This window comes from Sipha flava, unplaced genomic scaffold (genome assembly GCF_003268045.1).
Source record: "Sipha flava isolate LNK unplaced genomic scaffold, YSA_version1 252_pilon_pilon, whole genome shotgun sequence".
Taxonomy (NCBI): Eukaryota; Metazoa; Arthropoda; class Insecta; order Hemiptera; family Aphididae; genus Sipha; species Sipha flava.
The window spans coordinates 1,713,535-1,735,946 of NW_020272904.1; the positions used below are offsets into that span (position 1 = coordinate 1,713,535).

The 22,412-nt window shown below is 34.4% G+C and overlaps 3 protein-coding genes across 9 annotated transcripts in view; 2 read left to right on the plus strand and 1 right to left on the minus strand.

Annotated features, from left to right (window-relative positions):
* The window catches only part of LOC112684558 (semaphorin-2A), a 478,554-nt gene extending 470,914 nt beyond the window's left edge, over positions 1-7,640 (plus strand). For 4 of the 6 annotated variants that reach the window (XM_025556135.1, XM_025556136.1, XM_025556134.1 and 1 more), the window contains 6 exons: positions 338-514; positions 1,143-1,267; positions 3,803-3,954; positions 4,029-4,220; positions 5,473-5,719; positions 7,383-7,640. In XM_025556135.1, the coding sequence (XP_025411920.1) occupies positions 338-514; positions 1,143-1,267; positions 3,803-3,954; positions 4,029-4,220; positions 5,473-5,719; positions 7,383-7,466 (977 nt within the window). In that variant the 3' untranslated portion in view covers positions 7,467-7,640. Of the gene's footprint in view, positions 1-12; positions 515-1,142; positions 1,268-3,802; positions 3,955-4,028; positions 4,221-5,472; positions 5,720-7,382 lie in introns of all 6 variants that reach the window. The other 2 variants (XM_025556137.1, XM_025556133.1) reach the window with 2 other exon arrangements.
* Positions 7,641-13,998: 6,358 nt separating this feature from the next.
* On the minus strand, positions 13,999-16,784 carry LOC112684561 (zinc finger protein 287-like). Its single transcript, XM_025556141.1, has 4 exons — positions 16,458-16,784; positions 16,259-16,396; positions 15,919-16,182; positions 13,999-14,823 (listed from the first exon to the last, which is right to left on the minus strand). Exons 1-4 carry the CDS (start codon positions 16,584-16,586, stop codon positions 14,239-14,241), a joined length of 1,116 nt encoding a protein of 371 aa, XP_025411926.1. The 5' UTR covers positions 16,587-16,784; the 3' UTR covers positions 13,999-14,238.
* A 111-nt stretch (positions 16,785-16,895) lies between these two features.
* On the plus strand, positions 16,896-22,360 carry LOC112684560 (serine/threonine-protein kinase GA29083). 2 transcript variants are annotated; one of them, XM_025556139.1, is made up of 4 exons: positions 16,896-17,134; positions 19,803-20,020; positions 20,251-21,007; positions 21,493-22,360. In XM_025556139.1, exons 2-4 carry the CDS (start codon positions 19,840-19,842, stop codon positions 22,286-22,288), a joined length of 1,734 nt encoding a protein of 577 aa, XP_025411924.1. In that variant the 5' UTR covers positions 16,896-17,134; positions 19,803-19,839; the 3' UTR covers positions 22,289-22,360. The 2 variants fall into 2 exon arrangements, with proteins under 2 accessions (XP_025411924.1, XP_025411925.1); XM_025556140.1 differs by lacking the exon at positions 16,896-17,134 and adding an exon at positions 17,169-17,461.
* The last annotated feature ends 52 nt before the right edge of the window (positions 22,361-22,412 follow it).

Here is a 22,412-nt window from a genome sequence, read left to right on the forward strand (position 1 = left end):
GGTGGCAAGAACATACTCAACCACAATTGGGCCACGTACCTAAAAGCTCGGCTCAACTGTTCCATACCCGGCGAATACCCGTTCTATTTCAACGAGATCCAGAGCATTTACAAAGTACCAGGTGACGACACGCTTTTCTACGGAGTGTTCACCACGTCAACCACGGGCCTGATGGGCTCGGCTATATGCACGTTCCGGCTCGAGGACATTGACCACGCGTTCGCCGGACGGTTCAAGGAACAAGCCAGCTCCACTTCAGCCTGGCTCCCGGTGCTTTCCACTAAGGTACCCGAACCCAGACCTGGCCAGTGCGTCAACGACACGGAAACCCTGCCAGATTCCGTGTTGAATTTCATCCGCAGTCACCCTCTAATGGACGAAGCGGTAGCACACAAAGACAACCAACCCGTGTTCTACATGCGTGACTTGTTTTTCACGCGTCTCGTGGTCGACGTTCTCGATTACGTTGTGTTCGGCAATCATCTGCACTACACAGTCTATTATGCCGCTACCAGTGAGTTGAAAATATTTTATCATAATTATAATACACAGTGCTGAACTCAAGTATTTAAAAGGGTCAGGATAAGGTTAGATGCAAAGAATAATAGTTGACACTTAAAAAAAAAAAAAAAAAGGATTGTCAAAATAATCTTATCTATTTCTTCAATACATTTAAAAATTAATTGATAACAATACGAATGAGTTGAAAATAAGTCAATGTCAAATATTACAATTTTTTACAATTGATTGAACCGTTGTTCAATATTTCATAGTGAAACGTTTTCGATGTACTATATACTCATAATGAATTATTATATGTAATTAAAAAAGTCTAATGCCCCCATCCGAGGCCTCGGTGCTTTGCATCCCCGAGCCACCACTAAATCCGGCACTGATAACACAATAGAGCAGTCGAAAACCGAAGTGCACTCGGACGGAGAGAAATTAAATTTGTTTAAAAAGGCGTGTGTTTGGACAAGGTTTTCACTGTACACGCTTTTCCATATACATCATACATATCATAACAATCAGTTTAAATGTGCGTTTCTCGTTTTGTAACAAATTAAAATCGTGCGCGAGACACGTGGCTTATTTGATTATTAATTGTTATTCCAATCTCAATGTCGCTTTTTTTTCCGCAGACGAAGGCAGAGTGTATAAAGTGGTCCAGTGGTACAACGACGAAGGCGTACCGGGATCGGCTTTGCTGGACATATTCGACATTATGCCCGGTCTGCCCATCACGGCGATGGAGATATCCAAAAAGGTTTGTACACCCATCACGTAGTCACATTTGAGTGGCTTTCCGGACCTCACGCGACCCTCGGCCAATCGCAAACGCGGTGGACGAGTGCGCGCGAAGAAGGATACGCCGCACGAGTGTTTATCAGGGATCGTTTCCGTCCCCTTCGACGCGGTCGGGCGTAATGTTGCTTAATTGTGATTTTTCGAAAACCCCAAGCCCATATGGCGTTCGACACCGGAAACTGGCTACAAAACTCAAACACGCCGAGGGCGAGCCCGAACGCGCGGGGCGAAATGTTTTAACTCCGTTTCGCGGATAACGAACCGTAGTAGGTAATCTATAAATAGTTACTCGAAGGTGCATGGCGTGTAATCCGAAACCGTTATACCTACGGGTGTAATATACGGGGATGCTCGTCGATACGCGATACGCTCACGCCACGAGAAACGAGAGACATAACGTTTCCCATTCGATTGCAATCATACGATCCATCAGAGGCGCCCCAACGCCAGAACGTTTTACGAGAACCTCGTCGTTATTTTTCTTTTCCACGATGTTATTTACGTGTGTATAATATTAACTTGGTTATTGTTTTCTTTCTTTCTCGAATCCCGCGGTTTTATTCGATTGTTCACGGTCCACGGATCGCCTTCTCGTCAAGTTTCTCGAACACGTGATTCTCGTCCAAAAAAACGTTCGTAACAATAATATAACCGTTAAGTTTTATAATATCGTACGATTGGAAACCTTTTCGCCTTTTCGCGTCACTTACGCGACGCCGACTCTTACCGCTTTTCGACCTCGGCAGTAGCGGCCGCCCCCGTACCTGTCGATTTTTAATGACACATCTGAACGATTAGTAATCCCTCCCCATTAACGAGCCTGCAAACAACGGCGGGCACGTGACTCATCGAAAGGGGAAATAATACACGTCTGTTGTTCCGGACCCCGAGTCCGACTTCGTACCGCGTGCAGTAAATTAACCTGTTAATGGCGTACATACGTCTTCGGTAATACCACGCGTCGCACTACAAGCTGGATCATCGTTCGACCGTGATTTGTTGTTCGACCGGATGGACGGGTACGATGAGTGGGCGGACGGGGGAAAGGAAGAGGAAACTGCGCCCCCGAAACACATACCGATTATTTTCTGAGGTCTGCGTTTCCTCTCGTTTTCCACGTCGTCTCGTTCCCGTCGATAAAATATACTTTCGCTGTCTTAGAATTATTGTTATCACGTATTCCGGTGTCGGTGATTTCCGTCCACGAAATCCAATTTAGTCCTGTCTACCTTATATATAGATGAATACGTACGCACGTGCCTATAATATCTATAACGTTTATATATATATTATTTAAACGAAAAATCGGTTTTGTCACACTTGCACAGTGCTCATACAGACACGTGTGTGTTATACGTTTTATGATTAATGCACGCGCTCTCCGTAGCTCCTGTGGAATCCTTACTGCACCGGTGCGATTGATTAGAGAGAAATGTACGCACACGCATGCTGCGTTTGTGTTCATGCGCGTATATCACCGCGGAAATTTGGCACGCGTAAATGTATACAAATCTCATAAAGCCCAATCAGCAGCAGAGCTATACGCGAAACGGTGACGACGACGACGATACCCGGGGCCCGGTCGTGTATATATTTGTTTAGGACTTGCCAAACGTTTCGCACTCGACTGCGCTCGCGATAACATCACGTCGTTAACACGTACATGCATATACATTTATACGCGTATGTATATGTACATGTGTGTATAGATATATTTATTTGCCGTAGGCCTATTGGTATATACCAAATCCCCAAATCCTTTTCCTGTACATTTATATACGCGCGCAATGACGGACCGGTGTGCATTTGGTTGCTCCGCGTTTTAATCGGCTTCAAAATAAATTCGTTACGGGAATTAACGATTTTCGATAAAAGCAACGGTATTCGGTTTACCTACATCGTATATTCATTGCAGCCACTCGTTGTTATAGATGTTTAGATGTGCGAGTACAATATTGTATAAGTGTATACATTGCCCGTACGAGAGAATACTTTTTTAAATGCGCTTTTGATTTTTTTACTTTTTTACTTTTGATTATTTTTTGATAAACAGTTCTGCAAAGTGGCCACGTGAAGTCCACTCGGTATTCTTCTAAATTTAAACGCTTTACAGGCGCAATCTATTGATTCACTATGTTGTTAAAACTATCATAAACAGTAAACTAAAAAGATTTATATTTATTTTTCTATATCAAAAATCTTGTCCTAGATATGTTTAATTGCTGTATCTGTTACCGTACAAATAGTTTCTGAGACTACCGATTATTTTTACCTGGACGGAGTTTTAGATTTCCCGTGCTACGTATTTCGTACAATTTATTTCACGTTTATCCTTCTGTATATTACGAGTGTTGTATAGATATTGCATACGATATCCCCATAAAGCCGTGCATTGATTATGAACATTTATAACGACGCTATTAAGAACGATCAATATATTGCATACAATTATTCACTGGAAAAATAACATACGGTGGCTTTTATTATTTTCCAGCACAAGGCTCTGTACGTGGCGTCCGATGAGAGCGTCAGACAGATCTACTTGTCCATGTGCACTCACCGGTACGACAGCTGTTTGCGGTGCGTCCATGACCCGTACTGCGGCTGGGACAAACAATCCAAGACCTGCAAACCGTACCAGCCCGGGTAAGTACACACTCGCGTAACTGTGCGCAACACGATCCGATTTTTATTTTGTGCTTTTCTTCGCCCCCCTAAAGGCTCCTGCAGGACGTGACCAACTCGTCACGTAGCGTGTGCGAGAGCTCGGTGGTCAACAAGAGGCTAACCGTCACGTTCGGCCAGAGCGTGCACCTTAGTTGTTTCGTGAAAATGCCACAAGTGCTGAAAGTGTACCCGGTCACTTGGTACCATCACAGCAAGGAAAAAGGACGTTACATGGTCTCGTTCAGGTACGCTATAGTAACAGCGCACAATGCGTGTTGTTCAATATTTTTGTTACATTAAAGTGCCCCATTTAGTCCCGGAGCAATAAAGTATTGATTGGTTATGACGACCCACATCCCCAATTACCGAACAAACATCGTATTATTTGTTATAAATTGTATTAAAAAATAATCAACGGACCGCGGTGTAAAATAATTTATTATTAAACGTTCGTTAGACGATGATTATCGGTTAGGCATAGTATTTTCGCTTTCATTTTATATTTATTCGTGATAACGTGATTTCGTATTTTTAAACGACGATTAAAATTACTATCAAAATTAATTTTTACATTAATTTTTTTAATTTTTTTTTATTCTCTCGCAATCTAGATAAAGGATGAAAATAGAAATAAAAAATACCATCACAACGATAGAGAAAACCTAAATTTTTTTGTGATATCATGAACTGTAAGCGTTGTGTCGTTGCTTTTGTCGTTTGAGCAATTTTGGGAGTGGTTGCTAAAGGAGCGCTAGAAAATTAAATCAGAAATTCGAAACTCGGCATAAAGGAGCGGAATACCTATTCGCCCGAGGAATCATCGTCGTTGCAGCCGTTGACGACGATACCGAAACGGCTACCTCCTCTCCCCCTCTCACACTACGTCGACACTTAAAGCGAGTAAAGAAATTGAATCTGCATTCATTATCTGTTTCGCGCCACTGTGACGGCGTGTATAGTTCTCGCAATCGTTTCGTTCGGCTCGTGGGATGGTATCGTAGTGGAGTACGCCAATTACGGCACAATAATACCCCGTATTCGTTCTCATATTATTATTATTACTACCGCTACTATACCGCAATGCCGCTCGTGTTCTATCGTCTGGTGTTTAATTCTTAATTTCCTATCCCAAAGGCTCACGTACAAGTTTAGATATTCCACCATCGTCCTGCGGGGAATCGTGCGATCCGATGGATAATGTAATCCGTCGCCGTCACGGTAGTTATTATTGCCGGTGGCCGTTAGTTATTATAATCAAAAACGACACATGAAAAAAAAGATTAAAAAAAAAAAAAAACTACCGACGACAATAATCACAATCGGTCTATATAATAGTAATAATAATCTGTCAAATCGCGAATACCGATGTTTTATTTGTATCCGAAACGCTTATCGTCAACCATAAAATGTCTCCGAACGTAGTTCGATTTTAACTGTCAACTGTTGTTTGTATCGCTGTCTACCGTTTTTTTATGTTATTTATTTTATTTTTCACAGCCGAGTGGAGAAGTACATAGCGACGGTCGAGGGTGGCATGGTGATTGTCGGCGCTTCAGAAGAAGACGGCGGCAGGTACGACTGTCAGTTGGCCGGCGCTCTGTTGTGCACGTTCAACTTGACGGTGGACGCACACCGGTGTTCGCCTCCGGCTCGATCGCAAGACTACCATCGGGTGTACTCGGACTGGTGTCACGAGTTCCAAAAATACAAGAGCGCCATGAAATCCTGGGAAAAAAAACAAGCTGTAAGTTTACGAACACGTCGTATCTCTGCGCAGGCGTTGTGTTAGACCCACCGCAATCGTGTAGGCACAACTAGTAGGGTTGCACTTATTGGTTAAGATCTGCTTTATCCTTGACCCTGGTATACTTCGTTCTAAAATGTAAGCCCACGATAGCAGATTGAAGTGTCTTCCACGATTTCAGCATCCACCTCTTACTGCCGACGTGTTTTAAATCTGATATTGCGTATACTCATCGCGGCTTGTAGGGGTCGTTGGACTCTTTTGTATTGTATTTGAAAAAAAAAAGGAGCTTATTACCTTAATCGTGAAATCTTTTATTTATCGACGTAGACCCGGTGTGTACCTTTGGTTTCTATTGCTGAATAAATATTTAAACAAAAAGTGGTGAACACTGTACCGCGATAACGTTTTACGTTTTCTCAATCAACGAGAGGTATTATTTTTTCTGTGGTCGAGGACTGAGGAGTAATAGTGGGCTATCGCTTTCGACGGACGTAATCCGAAGAGGCCAACAACTGCGTCTTCGGCGGACGCGCAAACAATAATATTCTTTTTCGGTCTTTCCTTTTTGTTCTCGTATTTATCGAACGCCGTAATCTAATTGTTCTCTTTCTCGCCCCCTTAGCGCGCTCGCACGCACGATATTTAAAGCAAATTATTTAAATTATTCTTCTCGGCGTTTAATGGCGTTTAAAGTTTTACCCGTTATGTATAAACGGTGTTTTATTATGAGACGGTAAATCAAATTGCGCAAAAGGGTTCTCGGGTACCTTTAAAAACACCAGTCCAAAAGTTACTGCAACAGCGTTCAATAATTGCTAAACGCACGTCGCTTTCGGTTACTACCGATAAATAACATTGTTGAAATTTTCCAACACATCCTCGATTACCGTTTCGGACTCGTCGAAAGTGAAGGAAAAAAAGAATCTCGGAAAACATATTTGTGTTGTATGGTTAAGACGTCGTTTAAGAGGTTAGATAACAGCAGCGAAGTTTTTCCGTGAAACATGCTTGACCACTTTCAATAATTGTCTGTTGGTCAGCCTCGTTGGTCGTTGAAACGTGATTTTTTCACCGAAATAAGCCTGAGAACTCATACTGAACAAACAGTTCTAAACATTTCGTAAATAATGAATTTAAAAACGCAATTTAAAAAAAAAAACCAATTTCGTATAAGTTTTCGAGTTTATTTTTACAACCAAAACCATCATCATCATCATAGATAATATATCAAGTATAGACACGTTTTTGAACACATTTAGTAATCCTGAGACAGTTTAATTATTGCACTAGCATGGGTACTCGACCACCAAAAAATTACTTCCATCAGAATAAATCCACATTTTTCACAACGAATTATAAGCTTTTGTAATATTTCATAATATCCCATTGGCACGACTATCTATCATATTTAAACCCTTTAAAATTCAACATTACCACGTAGTCTTAATAATTCTCACTCCACATCGTATGTTTCGATTAACTGCATTTGACAAAAAAAACGTTAAGAATTCGGTCTGAAATGAGTATTGTTGCCGAACCGATGATGATAATAATTATAATAATGGTAATAATGTTAATAAAATAGTTTCGTGACGAAACGAAATAAAAAATGTCGATGGAAATACAAAACTAATCGCGTGCATCGATTTGCGTGTTGCAGCAATGTAGCAGCTCAAGACAAAACGAGACCGCCATCGCCCAGGGTCTACTGTCAAACGAATTAGGCGCCAGTCCGGCTCTGTAAAAAGGATCCCATGCCGCCGCCGTTTCCAATCCCCGTGTACACAACTACCACCACCGTGGTCGTCGTTCAACCGCTGCAGCCGGAGAAAAGCGAAAAGGAAAATTATAATATATATACGTATATATGTATATATGTGTATATGTATATGTGTACGTACGCCGCGTATATATATGTGTATTAACAAATAAATAAAAAATAAAAACGATAACAATATAAGGAAAAAACCGTCATCGTCGTCGTCGTCCTCGAGGATAGTCACCTAAGATATTATTTTTCCCGACACAGATTCGTACATCTCATATATACTATACGTGTACATATGTGTGCGTGTGCGAAACGTACGTTAGTACGCGCATGTGTACTGTTTAATACTTAGAATGTAATAACTGTAAGACAGACACGGACTGCCAGTAAGTTTTAAACCACCTTTAAACCGGACGGACAGACGACGCGATGCATACGAACTTTTTTCATTCAACGATATATACATATTTTATCTACAATCTTCTGTGATAACGTAGCTGTTAGAATTTTTTTTAATAAATATATGGAAATAATATGTTATACTAAATACCTATATAATTAGGCGTTATATTATAATAGAGTGAGCTTTTCGTATCAAATACTTGTCCGTTTTATTTTATTTAATCAATATTTTTTTTACTTTTTTTTTACTCTTTTTTTTTTTTTTAATTTTTCCTGCGTGGCTCTTCAATATTATACATATAGCAGTTATGGTGCTTTGTTATAGCAATACACGGTCGTGACGTTAAAGAAAAAACAAAAAAATAAAAATGAATAAAAAAAAATATAACACTAGTTAAGTGTGTAGAACCCTGTATATCATCTGATAATTTGGTTATCTTACTGTATTATTATTATTATCATTATTATTATTATTATTATTATTATTATTACAAAATTATTATTATGATTATTAATTATTATGTATTTATTTTGACAATAAAACTCAGTTATTAGTTATCACTATACATTATTATCATCGTCCCCACTCTTTTAGCGTAATACAATCAACTTTGTATTTTTAGAAATATTATTAGTTTGTTAAAAGTATCTCTATTCACTTAACTAAGTATATTGTACTTAAATTATAATTATAATATTGATCTGTATAAATTATTATTGTTGCTGGTGTACGACTAGAGCCTTAAGCGATATCAGTATATTTTTAAATAAAATTAAAAAAAAAAACAAAAACAATACGAAAACCGAACACATTTTTAATTACTTTTTATATATACATATAGCTACATAGCGTAGCGTCTAGACAGAGAAAACAGTTTAACGCTTAGGCACTCCCGTCGCTAAATTTACTAAATAATACGATTATGTACATATATAAAATTAAAATTAAAAAAAAAAAATAAGAATAATAAGAATAAGAATAAAAATTTAATTTAACTTTAACTTTCCCCATTTTTTTTTTTGTTTTTTATAAAATTAGAAATAAAGAAAAATATTTTATTATGTACAGACATTTTTAATTACATAACTTTTACCTGTTTATAATTTCAATTGTACCATTACTATGTATTTTCTTCGAAATTCCATCCATTGAACAGAGTTAATGAGTATACATATTTATAAATTCGTAACATGCATAATACAATACTTACACATATATGTATATCGTATTGTATACATTTTGTTAATATATTACACATATATGTACGGTGTATACGATATTATATATTATTAATTACACGTTCATTTTTTTTTTTTTAGAAGCTACGGATTTTTCTATACTGTAAATACAATTTGTTTAAAAATACTTGTTAAAAATATTTTATAACTTTTAAGACAAGTCATTGTTGTAATTTTTTTTTTTTTTAGTAATATAAGATCATTGTATTTAACAGTAATAATATTATTTTAAATAACGTGTACGTAAGACTAATTAGACTTTTTTTTTGTAACCAAAAATATGTTTAGCAAGAAAACAATAATAATATTTTTTTTCAAAAAACACCGAGTACGTTTTTTCTTCGAGGCTCTTCTTTTCTTCGTACCTATCCTTTTTTCGAAAAATTTCACAGTATACGACATTTCGATACCATCAGTATTCGAAAATAAATGCGAAAAAACAAAATAAACTATGTCCAAACACACGGTTGTGTTGCTGCACGAGTAGCACACTAAAGAAATTATCCACGCTTCGTTTCGATGTACGGAAGGCGTAAACATAATAACCCACATTTTTTTTGGGGTGCTCATTTATTATTAATATTATTTCCTATTAATTATTTCGTAAAAAAACGTTGGTTTTTTTCATAATTCCTCATAAGTGATTTTATACTTAACTCGGGGGGGGGGGGGCAGTAATTCGGAATGTCCAACCCCCGCCAAGCCCTTCTTATTTGCGCCAATGACAGAAGGTAAAATCATATATAGTTCACGTCAACGGTCGACAACTAACGGACCACGGTCCAAATCCGGATTTCGGAGTAACGACGCAATTAGACCCTCGATGTATTATCATATTTTTATCGGTTAGTTTAATTTTACAAATCATTTCCATAATAATGAATAAAATATGAATATCATTATATCGTAGGGTAAATTTTATGTAACATGGTAATTTTTTTTTTTTTTTGATCGAGGTCCGAAAAAAGCTGTAATGAACATAGAATCTTAAAGTTTATCATGTCGTATCACGTCGTAAAATGTAATACGAGTAACTGCAGCGGTTGGATTTGTGAGCTAACGTCTTGTTCAGTGATGATTAGAGTTCGAATAGACTACTGTCCATTGATTTTTTTCTATTGCCTACTTGCTTTTTTTCTTTTGTCTTTGGTCCAGACCGAAACTTTGTAACTGTACATTCGATTTATACCACGTAGAATGGTCAAGGATTTATGTTGCTTTTTTTTTTTTTTTTGATATTTTTCGCTTCCGAGTTAATTGTTCTTGTCAACGTTCTTACGAAATGCATTTTATTGTCCGTAATGCAACAGTGACATAAAACGATTTCTCGATATTAACGGTCGCCGAAGCTGGGTCGAGTAATCGAATTATTATCGATACGAAAAAATCAATTTAATTTCGTCAATATTGTAACATATTTAGAATACTGTATTCATTGTTCAAGTACGCCGACGGTTCAGCTTGTACGAACGTTTTCAGAAAAACGGTACCACACACAACACCTTTTGCATTTCGGTGTATTATTTGCAATATTTTTTTTAATTTTTTTTTTTATTAATAATAAATATTTGTAGCTCTAATCCGACGTGCAACGATTGGATTTATCGCGACTTTTAGTGCGTTTATTGCAAACGATATCGTTCAGTACCTGCACGGCGTTCCCGCGGTTCGTCGTCGATCGAATGAGGGATTTCGCGACACCGGACGCCCCCCCCCCCGCCGCGGAGTTCCAAACCGTAACCATTCTGACGCGGACCACGCGAAGAAACACGCGTGAACGATATTAAACGTTATCCTAACGCGTAAAAATGTCACCTGCGGTGCACGAGTTCGGTCGATTTCGCGCGATTTATGATGACAACATTTCAATAGTTTTCGGATTTTTCAGCATTGCGTGCGACGTGGTCGAAAATAACAAAATAAATACAAATATCAGACGTGCTGTGAACGCGTGTAACGTTTGTCCGTTTCCGAATCCTTTTACGCGCAATTTCGGTACGCAAACAGCGAACGGTCGCGATGAGCTCAAGCAGCCGCCGCCGACGTTTGCGGTGTTGACTACTTGCAAACATAACGGCTGGTGGTACCAGTGTAAGCGGTGCCGGCCCGACGGTTTTCCCCCGGCCCGGTGCTGAATGGCCCCATGTGTACATTTATCGATTGTTTATCGAAATCTATGTTTGTTCGTGTTATTATACAACTAAATATGTACTATAACTATAATTCGAACCGTCGTCGACGATCAACGATTTCAAAAGTGCATGCGCGTACAATAATTCAAAGCTACGCGTAAATGGTACCGTTTTAATCTCCGTCGACGACAACCCGTATCCTGAGAAAACCGTACGACCGCACGGGATTGCGATTCGCGCACTGGGACTATATTATTTTTATTTATAGATAAAGAGTGATATTTGTAATAAATAATTTGCGGGGCCTGGTGCAATCGCATCGCTTGTCCCCCCCCTCTAGGGCCGACACTGAGTGTAAGATATGAACCGTCGCAAGTGTACACCACGTGGAGCGCCGACATCCGGGACCAGGCTGTAACTTTTGGCAAGGTACTTCTGTCAAAAAACGATTTATTTTGTTTTTTCAAATTTCAGATTCAGCAATTTGTAATTGATAACAATCGAAACAAGTACAGCATGTTTGTAGTGTAGTCACGATAAATTGATAAAAAAGTACTTCACATTCGTTAACCAACGGTTATCAAACGCATCGAACCCCGAGGTTAATTCTTAAAATAAGGGTCCGACCGATGGCGGATCCACAGTTAGAGAACTGCGGGTCAGGCTATTTCAAGAGACCACTTATTAGAGCCTGAAAGTCAATTATATAAAGTCTTTGTAACAAAAAACAATATTTTTTTGATTCACATTTTAAATTAAAAAATTATGTAATAAATATTTATTTATTTTATATATATTATATTATATTATACTTGTCGCTTTTTTTTTTTTCTTTAAACGTGTATTATTATAATATCTATTCAAAATATTTTGTAAATATAAAAACTGTACTCATTACCCCTTTGGGGTCAAAACTTTAGAAAGTATGATCATATAATATTTGTTTTTAAGTTTATTCATAATTATCATTGTAAATATTTATCTTATTTTATGGAATCTTACATGGAGTCTGATATAGAGATGTTTTATTTTACTGTACAATTAAACCAGTGGCATAATTTGTGGCGATAGGTGGAAACTGGGATATTTTCCAGTTTAGTTTTAACTTATAGCCGGCACACTTAAAAAATATAAAAAGTCTTCAAGAGCCAATTTTGTCAACAAATATTAACTGTTGGTCCTAAATCCGCCCCTGGGCTCAAAGCAACCACGCTAACACATACAATTATGGTAATTATTTTCATGAATTAAATTAAAATTATGTTATTCTTATCTTATTCTTGAAATATGGTTGAAATGATTTAATAGAACTAGATATAACCGCTATCGTTTATACATTTTTGTTTTCTGGATCATAATCGAACGAATAACAACATTTTGAAAAATTAAGATAAGTGTCATTAACGGTTGTCCCATACACAATGATAATTCGATAATATTGGGTTGTAAGCCGTTCTCGAATTGTCTCTCTTGTTTTGTAAAATACACGTAAAAATATAGAATAATCTTAAAACGTACAATGTCATCAGTTTTTATTTGCTTCCGTACGGATCATATAATCACTGCACGCGCGATCTGAGGCGGAACTAGGGGGAGGAACATGGAGATTCATGTCCAGACGTGATTTTTGTAATATATAATAATCTATAATTGATTACCAGTGTGATATTTTTAACTTTTTTAGTGATAATTTGTCTAAAACTCAATGAGTATGATTGTATGTCTATTATTGGAAAATAATTGTAGGGAAGAGTTATATTTGATTCTTTGGCGTAAAAATTCCTAGTTCCGCTCTTGCGCGCGGTACACGCAGATTACAACGGTTTCTCGTTCATGTTAACAAAATAAATAAATATTTGTAAAAACAATAACAACAAATGAACTAAAAAAAGTAAAACTTCAAGCTGCTAATCATGTGCATACTCGCGTGCACGAATAAGAAAACTTACTGTAACTACAAATTAATAATATATTCTACGAATTACAGTAAACTTATCATGACAATTTTCATAATTTATTATTAGTCACCAAAACAAGTTATTACATTGTTGAGTTAATTGTGTACCTCTATGACTTGCAATGGTATCATGACTGAGTACCCAATTAATTTATCTCAACCACATATATTTAATTATATTTATGTGAGTATAAAAATAAGTCATTGAACAGCAAAAATCCAATTGAATAATCCGGATATGTTCAACACTGATTGCAATTTATGTGAAAGAGTGAAAATTAGAAAAAGAAAAAACAAAAAACAAATATATAATATATGACACGAGGTATTCGAACAAAAATGTACCAACATAAATACAATAGTAACAGCAATTAATAACAAACATTATATACATAGGGAGCATTTGAGTAAGATAGTTATACCTCAGATTACATTTAATATAATCTGTGGTAGTGTATTTGATTTTGCAAACATAATACAAATAGTAACAAAAAACATCAAATATACAATAAAATACATTGTCACCAATAATTGACTGTGCTAGTGTGACAAAAAAATTCACAGTTTAATAATAAACACACTGAACTCGAATTTAATTACAATATATAATTTAATGTATAAAAAATGTTTAAGTTTATTCATTTTTTTTTTTATACATACATATATATTCAACTAATATCTATGATACAATAATAATACAGAAAAAAAGTTTTTAATCATGTTCCAACAAATGACTGGAATAAAACGAAAATGCTAAAAATGTTATCAATGAAAATTAGATTGCAGTCAACAAGATTATCACTGATAAAGTAATATAAATAATAAACATTCACACAATAGAATTAACGTTTATTGCGAATAGGCAGAAAGTATCCATTAAGATTATAACATTAATTTTGTTGTAATTTATACAAAATGTACACTCAAGTTAAGCATAAACAGAATTTAGAATTAAACATATTACATTAATCAATATTATAATTTAAATATAACAAATAAACAAAGATGCCAGTATTTTTCAGTCTCTAATAATTTTGTATCCAAATTGAGTAGTTTTTTGAGTGATGTGCATTCGTTCATGGTTAGCTACAGCTGAAGCACTTTTCAATTCCATACCACAGAAACTGCACTGAAAATTCATTGTACCTTTCGTTTTGGTATGATAGAAATTGTAATGAACCTTAGCCCTATCTTCCATCAAAAACATTTTGCTGCATACGCCACACCTATACCTCTTTGGTAAATCATCATGTTGTATCTCATCATGATCCAACAAGTCACAGAACCTTGAGAAATTTTTATTACACAAATTACAGACATACGGTGACCTCTTGGATGATCTGATCATTGAAGTCTCAGATAATTCTTGTTTATCTTTTTTGGGTGGATGGGTCAGTCTAACGTGCTCTTGAAGATCAGAGACTGTCAGAAATATTTTATTGCATTTATTACATTCAGTTTTTTTGTTTAGATCACGGTGTCTGGACACTGAATGTTCTTTCAAATGCACAAATTCGTCAAATGTAGCACTACAGTAGTAACATTGAAATTTTTCATCTCCATCATCAGAGGTCTGCATTTCATTAAATTCATCAAAATTGATCTGAAAAAATACATAAATATTGTTCAAATGGAATCTTAAAAGTAACAATCATTACTTTTAATTTTTTTGATTTCAGTTATACTATCTATACAGAGTAAATACAATAAGCTTAGGTAATATAATATATATTTGCATTGAAGATGTATCAGAAGCAAATAATAATAAATAAATAAATAACTCAAATGGATAACTCACAGGAAATTGAAAAACAGAATAAATTACTTATAATTAATAAGTAGATGCTGGTTTTCCATGTTCATTTAATTTAGTAATGTACTTATTTAACTAAAACTTTTAATAATTTACTAAATATTTAAGCACAAAAACTTAGGTTTTACACATAGGTTGAACTAAATAAAATTATTAACATTAATCATGAGTTAAAAACTGTAATCAACCATTCACATTCTTTTTTACAGGTGAATAATTTTATTAGGACATATATACTTGTTTATTTATTATGAAAATTATGTTTTACTACATTATATGAACAGTTTATCGATCTCCAAATGAAATGTATGAATATTTTGTTATCAGTATGAAATCATTATGGTTTTATACTTAGTTACTTAATAGTAATATTTTTATTAAATTATCAACAGAAACACAATTAAAATCATAATACAAATAAAGACTAGGTATATTTTTTATAAATATACATTAGTTTTATGTGAAAAAAGTTGTTATAACCATCGCTATAACTAACAACCATAATTAAATAAATAAAAATAATAGAGTTTTGTAATGAACCTATTTATTATATAGAAAACATTTGTCGATGTTTGTAATAACCTTACCTTCATTTTCATTATAAAATTATTAATTTTAAATTAATTATAATCATTTTTATACTATTATTTGTATTGGTAATTTAATACAAATAGAAAAATTGTTATTTATTAAATAAGAATTTAATTTATAAATTTATTAAAATATAATTATTTTATTATAAGGACAAGATAATCGATTTAACGGAGGCCCACTTCATTAAGTGGATGTGAAATACATAATTATCAATTCTAATTTCATGTAATAAAAACAACAGTAAATACTAGTATAGGATTTTAAGTTAATTGTATCATATAATTTATATACCTTTTGAGTTGGGGATGTATTGTTGATCGAGTTCAAATAATCATCACAATGGATATTATCTTCATCATCGACGAATGAAGATTGAATGTAATCCAAGGTTTCATCTCTGTTCTTGGGTTTGGAATTTAAGTCCACGATGTCTTGGTGGTTCTCACTGACGTGCATCAAAAGTTCGTATTCGCTGGGGTAAAGTTTGTCACAGAATATACAGCAATGGTAGTCCACTTCATCGATGAGGTCCATTTGAGAGACAGCTGTGACTTGCTGAACATTAATATCAAGATAAACAATAGAGCAAACTCAAATCATGCATAGTCGAAACCGGACTTGACAATCCTACCTCTCTTTCGGTAAACTCATCATTGGATTCAATTTCCTTAAGAGCATCCTCGCTCTGTTTCTTGAACATCAGCCAATCCTGGACGCGGTTGTAGCATTCGGTGCAAATGTGTTTCGGACCGACACTGTCTTGGGAGATCTAGAAAACAGCAAGTGGTAGAACAAAAACCGTATACGTCGACGGACGAGGAAAGCGGTACCTTGATTTGCAGACAGCTCATCACGTCGACGGCCAGGTCCGGGTCGGCCTCCATGAAGATGGGGAACGAGGACTCCGACTGCCGAAGGCAGAACCTGCAGAAGAACAACTCGTCGGTGTTCACGTCCATGGTGACGTCTCCGCTGTGATCGAAGAACGGAACTACTGATCGAGGAGTTTCGGTCGGAGTCGTGATCGACGAGGAATCGGCATCAACCGTCTCGGCAACGGACGGACACGATCGACGGCAACGCGAACGGGTGACTGTCGAAAACACGACGACGGTCCAGCGGTGGTTATCACGGCGCGGTGTTATCGTCGGCGGTGAACAAAACGTTGACCGCGCCGTCGGAACGCAACGGCCGCCCGCGCGGTTGGCAGCACCACATTCGCCCGTGCTCTTATCTCGCCGTTATCGCGTGTTCCGTTCCACTCTCTCGCGCGAGATAAATATTCCATCGTACCATTTCTCCGACGCGATTCCGTCCTCGGAAAGTCTCTCTCTTCATCTTTTTTTTTTTTCCCCATTCTTCTTCCTCGTCAATTTTTCACCCAGTCAGTTCGGTGGTCGCCGTCTCTTCACGCTCCGTATTTGGCCCGCGAATGTCTCCGACCGTGCGCCGCGGCCAGTGCGCTCCAACCAACACGACAGCGTACTCCGGAGCACGATGATATCAAGTGAGTTTGGACCGCGGTTTTCCCGGTGCGTGCACCGCTCGAACGGACGCAGACGGTAGTACGTTTCCGTCGGTCGGTGATCGTTCGCGGACGATTCAAAGTCGAACCGATTTTAGTCGTTCCGATCGTTCGCTACGCGCTCGTCGACCCCTCGTGTGGCCCTCCCGTCCGCTGCAGTTGACCGAAAAATTTGCCGCAACTCGTAGCCGTCCGAGTATTATACGCACTTTATGATCATGGCATTAGCTACTGCCCGCCGAAGTTCGCTAATGATCACATTTGATTTTCTTCCAAACTAACCGCTCCATAAAAAAAAAAAAAATCAAAGTAAATTCATTTACACTGTTATAGGATGAGTCTAAAATTAGATTTCTCTTCCAATTGAACCACTTTATATGAATTTTTTACACCTGTTGAAACCGTAATTGATGTTAAGTTTAACGTCATGTATTCAATTGATTTATTGCAATCTATACTATATTATAATTGTTAAAAGTAATGTTGCTTCGGCTCAAATACTTCTGGTACTATTATAATTAATATGTTCAATGGTATCTTTGAACTAAAACTAGTGTAACATTTTTCCACACAATTTTATCAATTGCTTTTTTATTATTCATATACTTTTAATATATGTTGGTATGTAATTTTATTTTTATTTTTTTTTTTAATGTATAGGTATATCATTTATAATTGTATATATGGTTGATTTAATTCAATTAATAATTAAGTAACTTAAATTATAATTTATTCGTTAAACAATCATTATCATCTGTAATAATTTATTTGATTATTACCTACATTAATATTTTGATATTCATGAAGGCATGAACAAAAAAAGCAATGTTTGTCTTATGTTGATGACTAAAATGTTATTAAAACACATCTTGTAAATAATTATTTTCAACCTTCTTACGTATTGATGCATTATTTGATTGTATTTCTATAATCATGCACCATTACCCTTTGAACTGTGCATTTTATAACCTAGTCAAATGTTTATAGTTTAACCCATTCATAGATTATATAGTTCAGAATTTTATATCTTTATAAATACTATTTACCTGTTTATTGTGAAATGTTAATAAATCATAATAACCTATTGTAGTATAAAACATTTCAAATATTAATCATTATCATTTGTAACTCTTGTCTTTTGGTTTGGTCTTTATAATTATTGTCTTCAAAATGCAACAGCGTTAAATTCAATTTCTTCTAAATAATTAATTTTAATTACAAATTATGTATCTGTATATTTTAAATTATCATTAGTACATAATTTAACAGTATTCATGTTTCAAATCATGTTCGTATATTTTATCTCTAAAAAAATAAACAACTAACATAATTTACATACAAATAAAACCACATAACGAGGCCATGATTTGTTAAACCTACAGACAATTTCCTTTTACAAAATGTACTTTGATTCATATAAAGAGTAGGTTAACTCTATTACACTATTTCTTTTCAAAATGATAGGTCACATCTTTAGATAATATTCAAAATTATATATTACAATGTGCATTATGTCCTATTTTTAAATCTTAATTTCAATTATTTTTCAATATGTAAAAATGAATTATACTTCTGCTAGGTAAAAATTCAAAATTTAATTTGTTGTGATTTTAAATAATTTATATCTTATAATAACTTTATTGTGCATTACTAATTTAATTTGGTAATTAAATTTCTATTATACAGCTACAAAGCAGAACTCATAAAACTTTTCTTTGTATTTATTACATAATTATTTAAATAATTACTTTTACCTATTTCATTTTTGATAATTATTTTCTATTCTGTAATATTCTATAAGTTTTTTTTATTTAAATGACTTGAAAGTTTTTCTGTATGGTAATTATTAATCGTTACCTACAATATTTTTTTTAATAATTATAGTTTATTGTACATCAACTTAAAATAAAAATGTATCGATTTAATTGTTTTTGAAACTCGTGGTTTTTATTTTTATTTGTACAATTTATTTGAATATCATTGTGTTCTTTCATTTCTGTAATATCCCAGTACATTTTTCTTTTTCCATATTAAATTAAAATGTTAGTATTTTCTAATCTAACAGTGTAAATAATTAATTATTATTTAGATTTTAACTTTTTTTTCTTTTTTTTTATGTCCGTGTTATAATTCTTCAAAATAAATACAATAAAAAATGTGTGTTGATTAAGAACTACTGTTGATCATTTGTGTGTGTATATATATATAGATATGCAACAATATCTATACGGTGATTCTTTTTTTAAATTTTTATTCATGTTTATAATATTATCTTAACTGTGCAGCAATAGCAGCAATTTTCTTCTTACTTTAGTTTAACATTATGAATATTTTAAATTGTTACTATTATTGGTAAAAAGACAAAAAATAAAAAAAATATGAGTATATAAAAAAATATTATAGTTGTACTGATAGTCAATTTATGTTAGTTGGTGATTTAATGTTATTTTAATTTAGTTTTAACATTTAAAAGTACATACTGATTAGTAATTTGTAACTTAGCAATCATTTACATCTATTCAATATTAACAATAAAAAATTACTGTGAGCTTACTGTTTAATATACTTAACATTTATATTGTATTATGTTGAACTCTATTTTTTCCTCACATGTAGACATTTTTATTAACATATGCATTTTATTTTACAGTTGAGAACATTAATATAATCAAATTTAATTCATTATAATGGTTGAAGAAGCATGTGTAAAAAATAAAAGCTCTTCAAAAATGCAAGCTGTAGCCCATAGAACATCAAGAGCAATTTCCAGTGAGGAATGTACACCCAGACAAAAATCTGATGTTGGCAAAGCAGCACGTAAAGCTAAACGTGTACGTTTCCTTGTTAATGGAGATCGATTTTGTAAAGGTAATTATTAAATTTTAATAAATATGATGATGGGTCAGTTGATTAAAAGATATTATAAATAATGTTTTATTTTACTTTACTTTTTATTTTTTTTAGTTTGAGTGAAATTTAAAAATTAAATGCCTGATTTTTTTAAACTATGCTTTCCAATTATAATTATTTGATACATTACTCTTTAATTTTTGTTTATTTGATTATTTTTATAATATCAGTTAATTTTTATTTCTTAGGTGTTGTAGTGGCAATAACTCATGAACGATATCGTTCATTCGACAGCTTATTAGCTGAATTATCAAACACACTGTCTGAGAACAAACATTTACCAAGTGGTGTAAGGACATTATTTTCGACTGATGGACATAAAATATCTCAATTAGAAGATCTCGAAGATGGAAAATTTTATATTTGTTCTGGTGGTAATAATGCCATAAAAAAACTAGATTATGCTGCTTTGAACAATGTTAAACCCTCTCGATCTTTAACAAAACTACAATCATCCACCCATGCAGTTTTGAGCAGTCCAAGTAAACAACCCCACCTTAACATTAGGCCTAAGATTATATTTGTTGTAAGAAGTGGTACCAGGCCTAGAAAAATTATTAGAATGTTATTAAATAAACGCAATTCTCCTTCATTTGAACATGTGCTTACACTTATAACAGAATCTATAAAATTAGATACTGGTGCCGTCCGTAAAGTATATGTATCATCTGGGTGTCAAATAATGCATCTTGAACAATTTTTTGGACTAGATGATTTGTTTTTTGTGTATGGGTCTGAACGAGTGTCTCAAGAAGATATGAAATTAGATTTTGAAGAAATGAAAATAGTACAAGCTCACAAACGTGGTTTGAGAAGGCCAGCCAATGAACTAAAAAATGGTACTCATTGTATGGACAAAAGTGGAAAGCGAGTACCTCGGTTACCAAAAACCACAAAAGCCAACCGTAGCATATCTGGTTCTATACCTAATAAAGTCCTAAACAGGTAAATCAATTATATATAAATTGTATATTATATTTAAGTTAATGCATTTTAGATTTTTATTTTATTTTAATCTAAATATTGATCTGCTGCAAAATTATTTTACTACATTTTAATTATTTAACAAAAATCAAGTGCTATGTATTTCATTGACTGTATGTATCAAAATTTCATATCATTCTTTTTGCTCACTACCATAGGGATTTCTAGGTTTTCCTGTTTCCCATTTTTCTTCGATGATTTTCATCATGCACCAATGTCTTTTTATTTCATCATTATACTACTTGCACAATTTTAAATTATCTAAAAAAAAATATGGTTTTTTCTGTGTACTATTTATGTGCACATAAATAATTTACCTGTATTAAATATTAATAATTAATAATCTTGAGTATCGGTCAGAAATTGTAAATGGAATCTTACTATTTGTAAAATGTTAACTTAGTATAAATATTTCATATTAATATTGATATTTTTTCAATTTATAGGTATACAATTGGTGATCGTCTTGGTGATGGTAACTTTGCTGTAGTTTATCGATGTTTTGATAAACGAAATAATTCAGAGTATGCATTAAAAGTTATTAAAAAAATAGAAGCCCCTCAAATGAGTCAAATGATTGAAAATGAACTCTCAATACTAAAAACCATCAACCATCCAAACATCATCAATTTAATATCTGATTTAGTGACACCTACTGATGTATACCTGATCACAGAATTAGTGAGTGGGGGTGACCTGTTTGAAGCCATTGCCAGGTGTACTGACTTTTCTGAGCATGATATTCGATTAATGACAAGAAATTTAGCTTCGGCCTTAGCATACCTCCATGGATTGGACATTGTACATAGAGATGTAAAACCAGAAAATCTCCTAGTCGAATTTGATGACACTGGCCATGTACTCCACTTAAAACTGGCCGACTTTGGTCTGTCACAAAAAGTAAACGAACCTCTGTACATGGTGTGTGGTACTCCCACTTATGTTGCTCCAGAAATTCTTACCCAGGAAGGATATGGTGTAAAAATCGATATTTGGGCAGCTGGTGTCATACTATACATACTTCTATGTGGTTTTCCACCATTTGTCAGTGAAAACAATAGTCAAGAAGAACTATTTGATGACATACTCAGCGGAACATATGGCTTTCCTGAACCATATTGGGATAATGTGTCTGAAGAAGCTAAAGACTTAGTTTGCTCAATGTTACAATCTAATCCCAGTTTGAGATTTTCGGCAGAAGATGTTCTCGACCATCCATGGTGTGATGAGTTTGATTTGTGATTAATAATAACTTCCAAATTATTTTTTTTTTCCTGCCATTATATGTAACTGGCTACTAAAAATTATTATTGTTCCATAATAATAATAATGTGCGGTTAGACTTGTATTATTTTATTGTATAAAT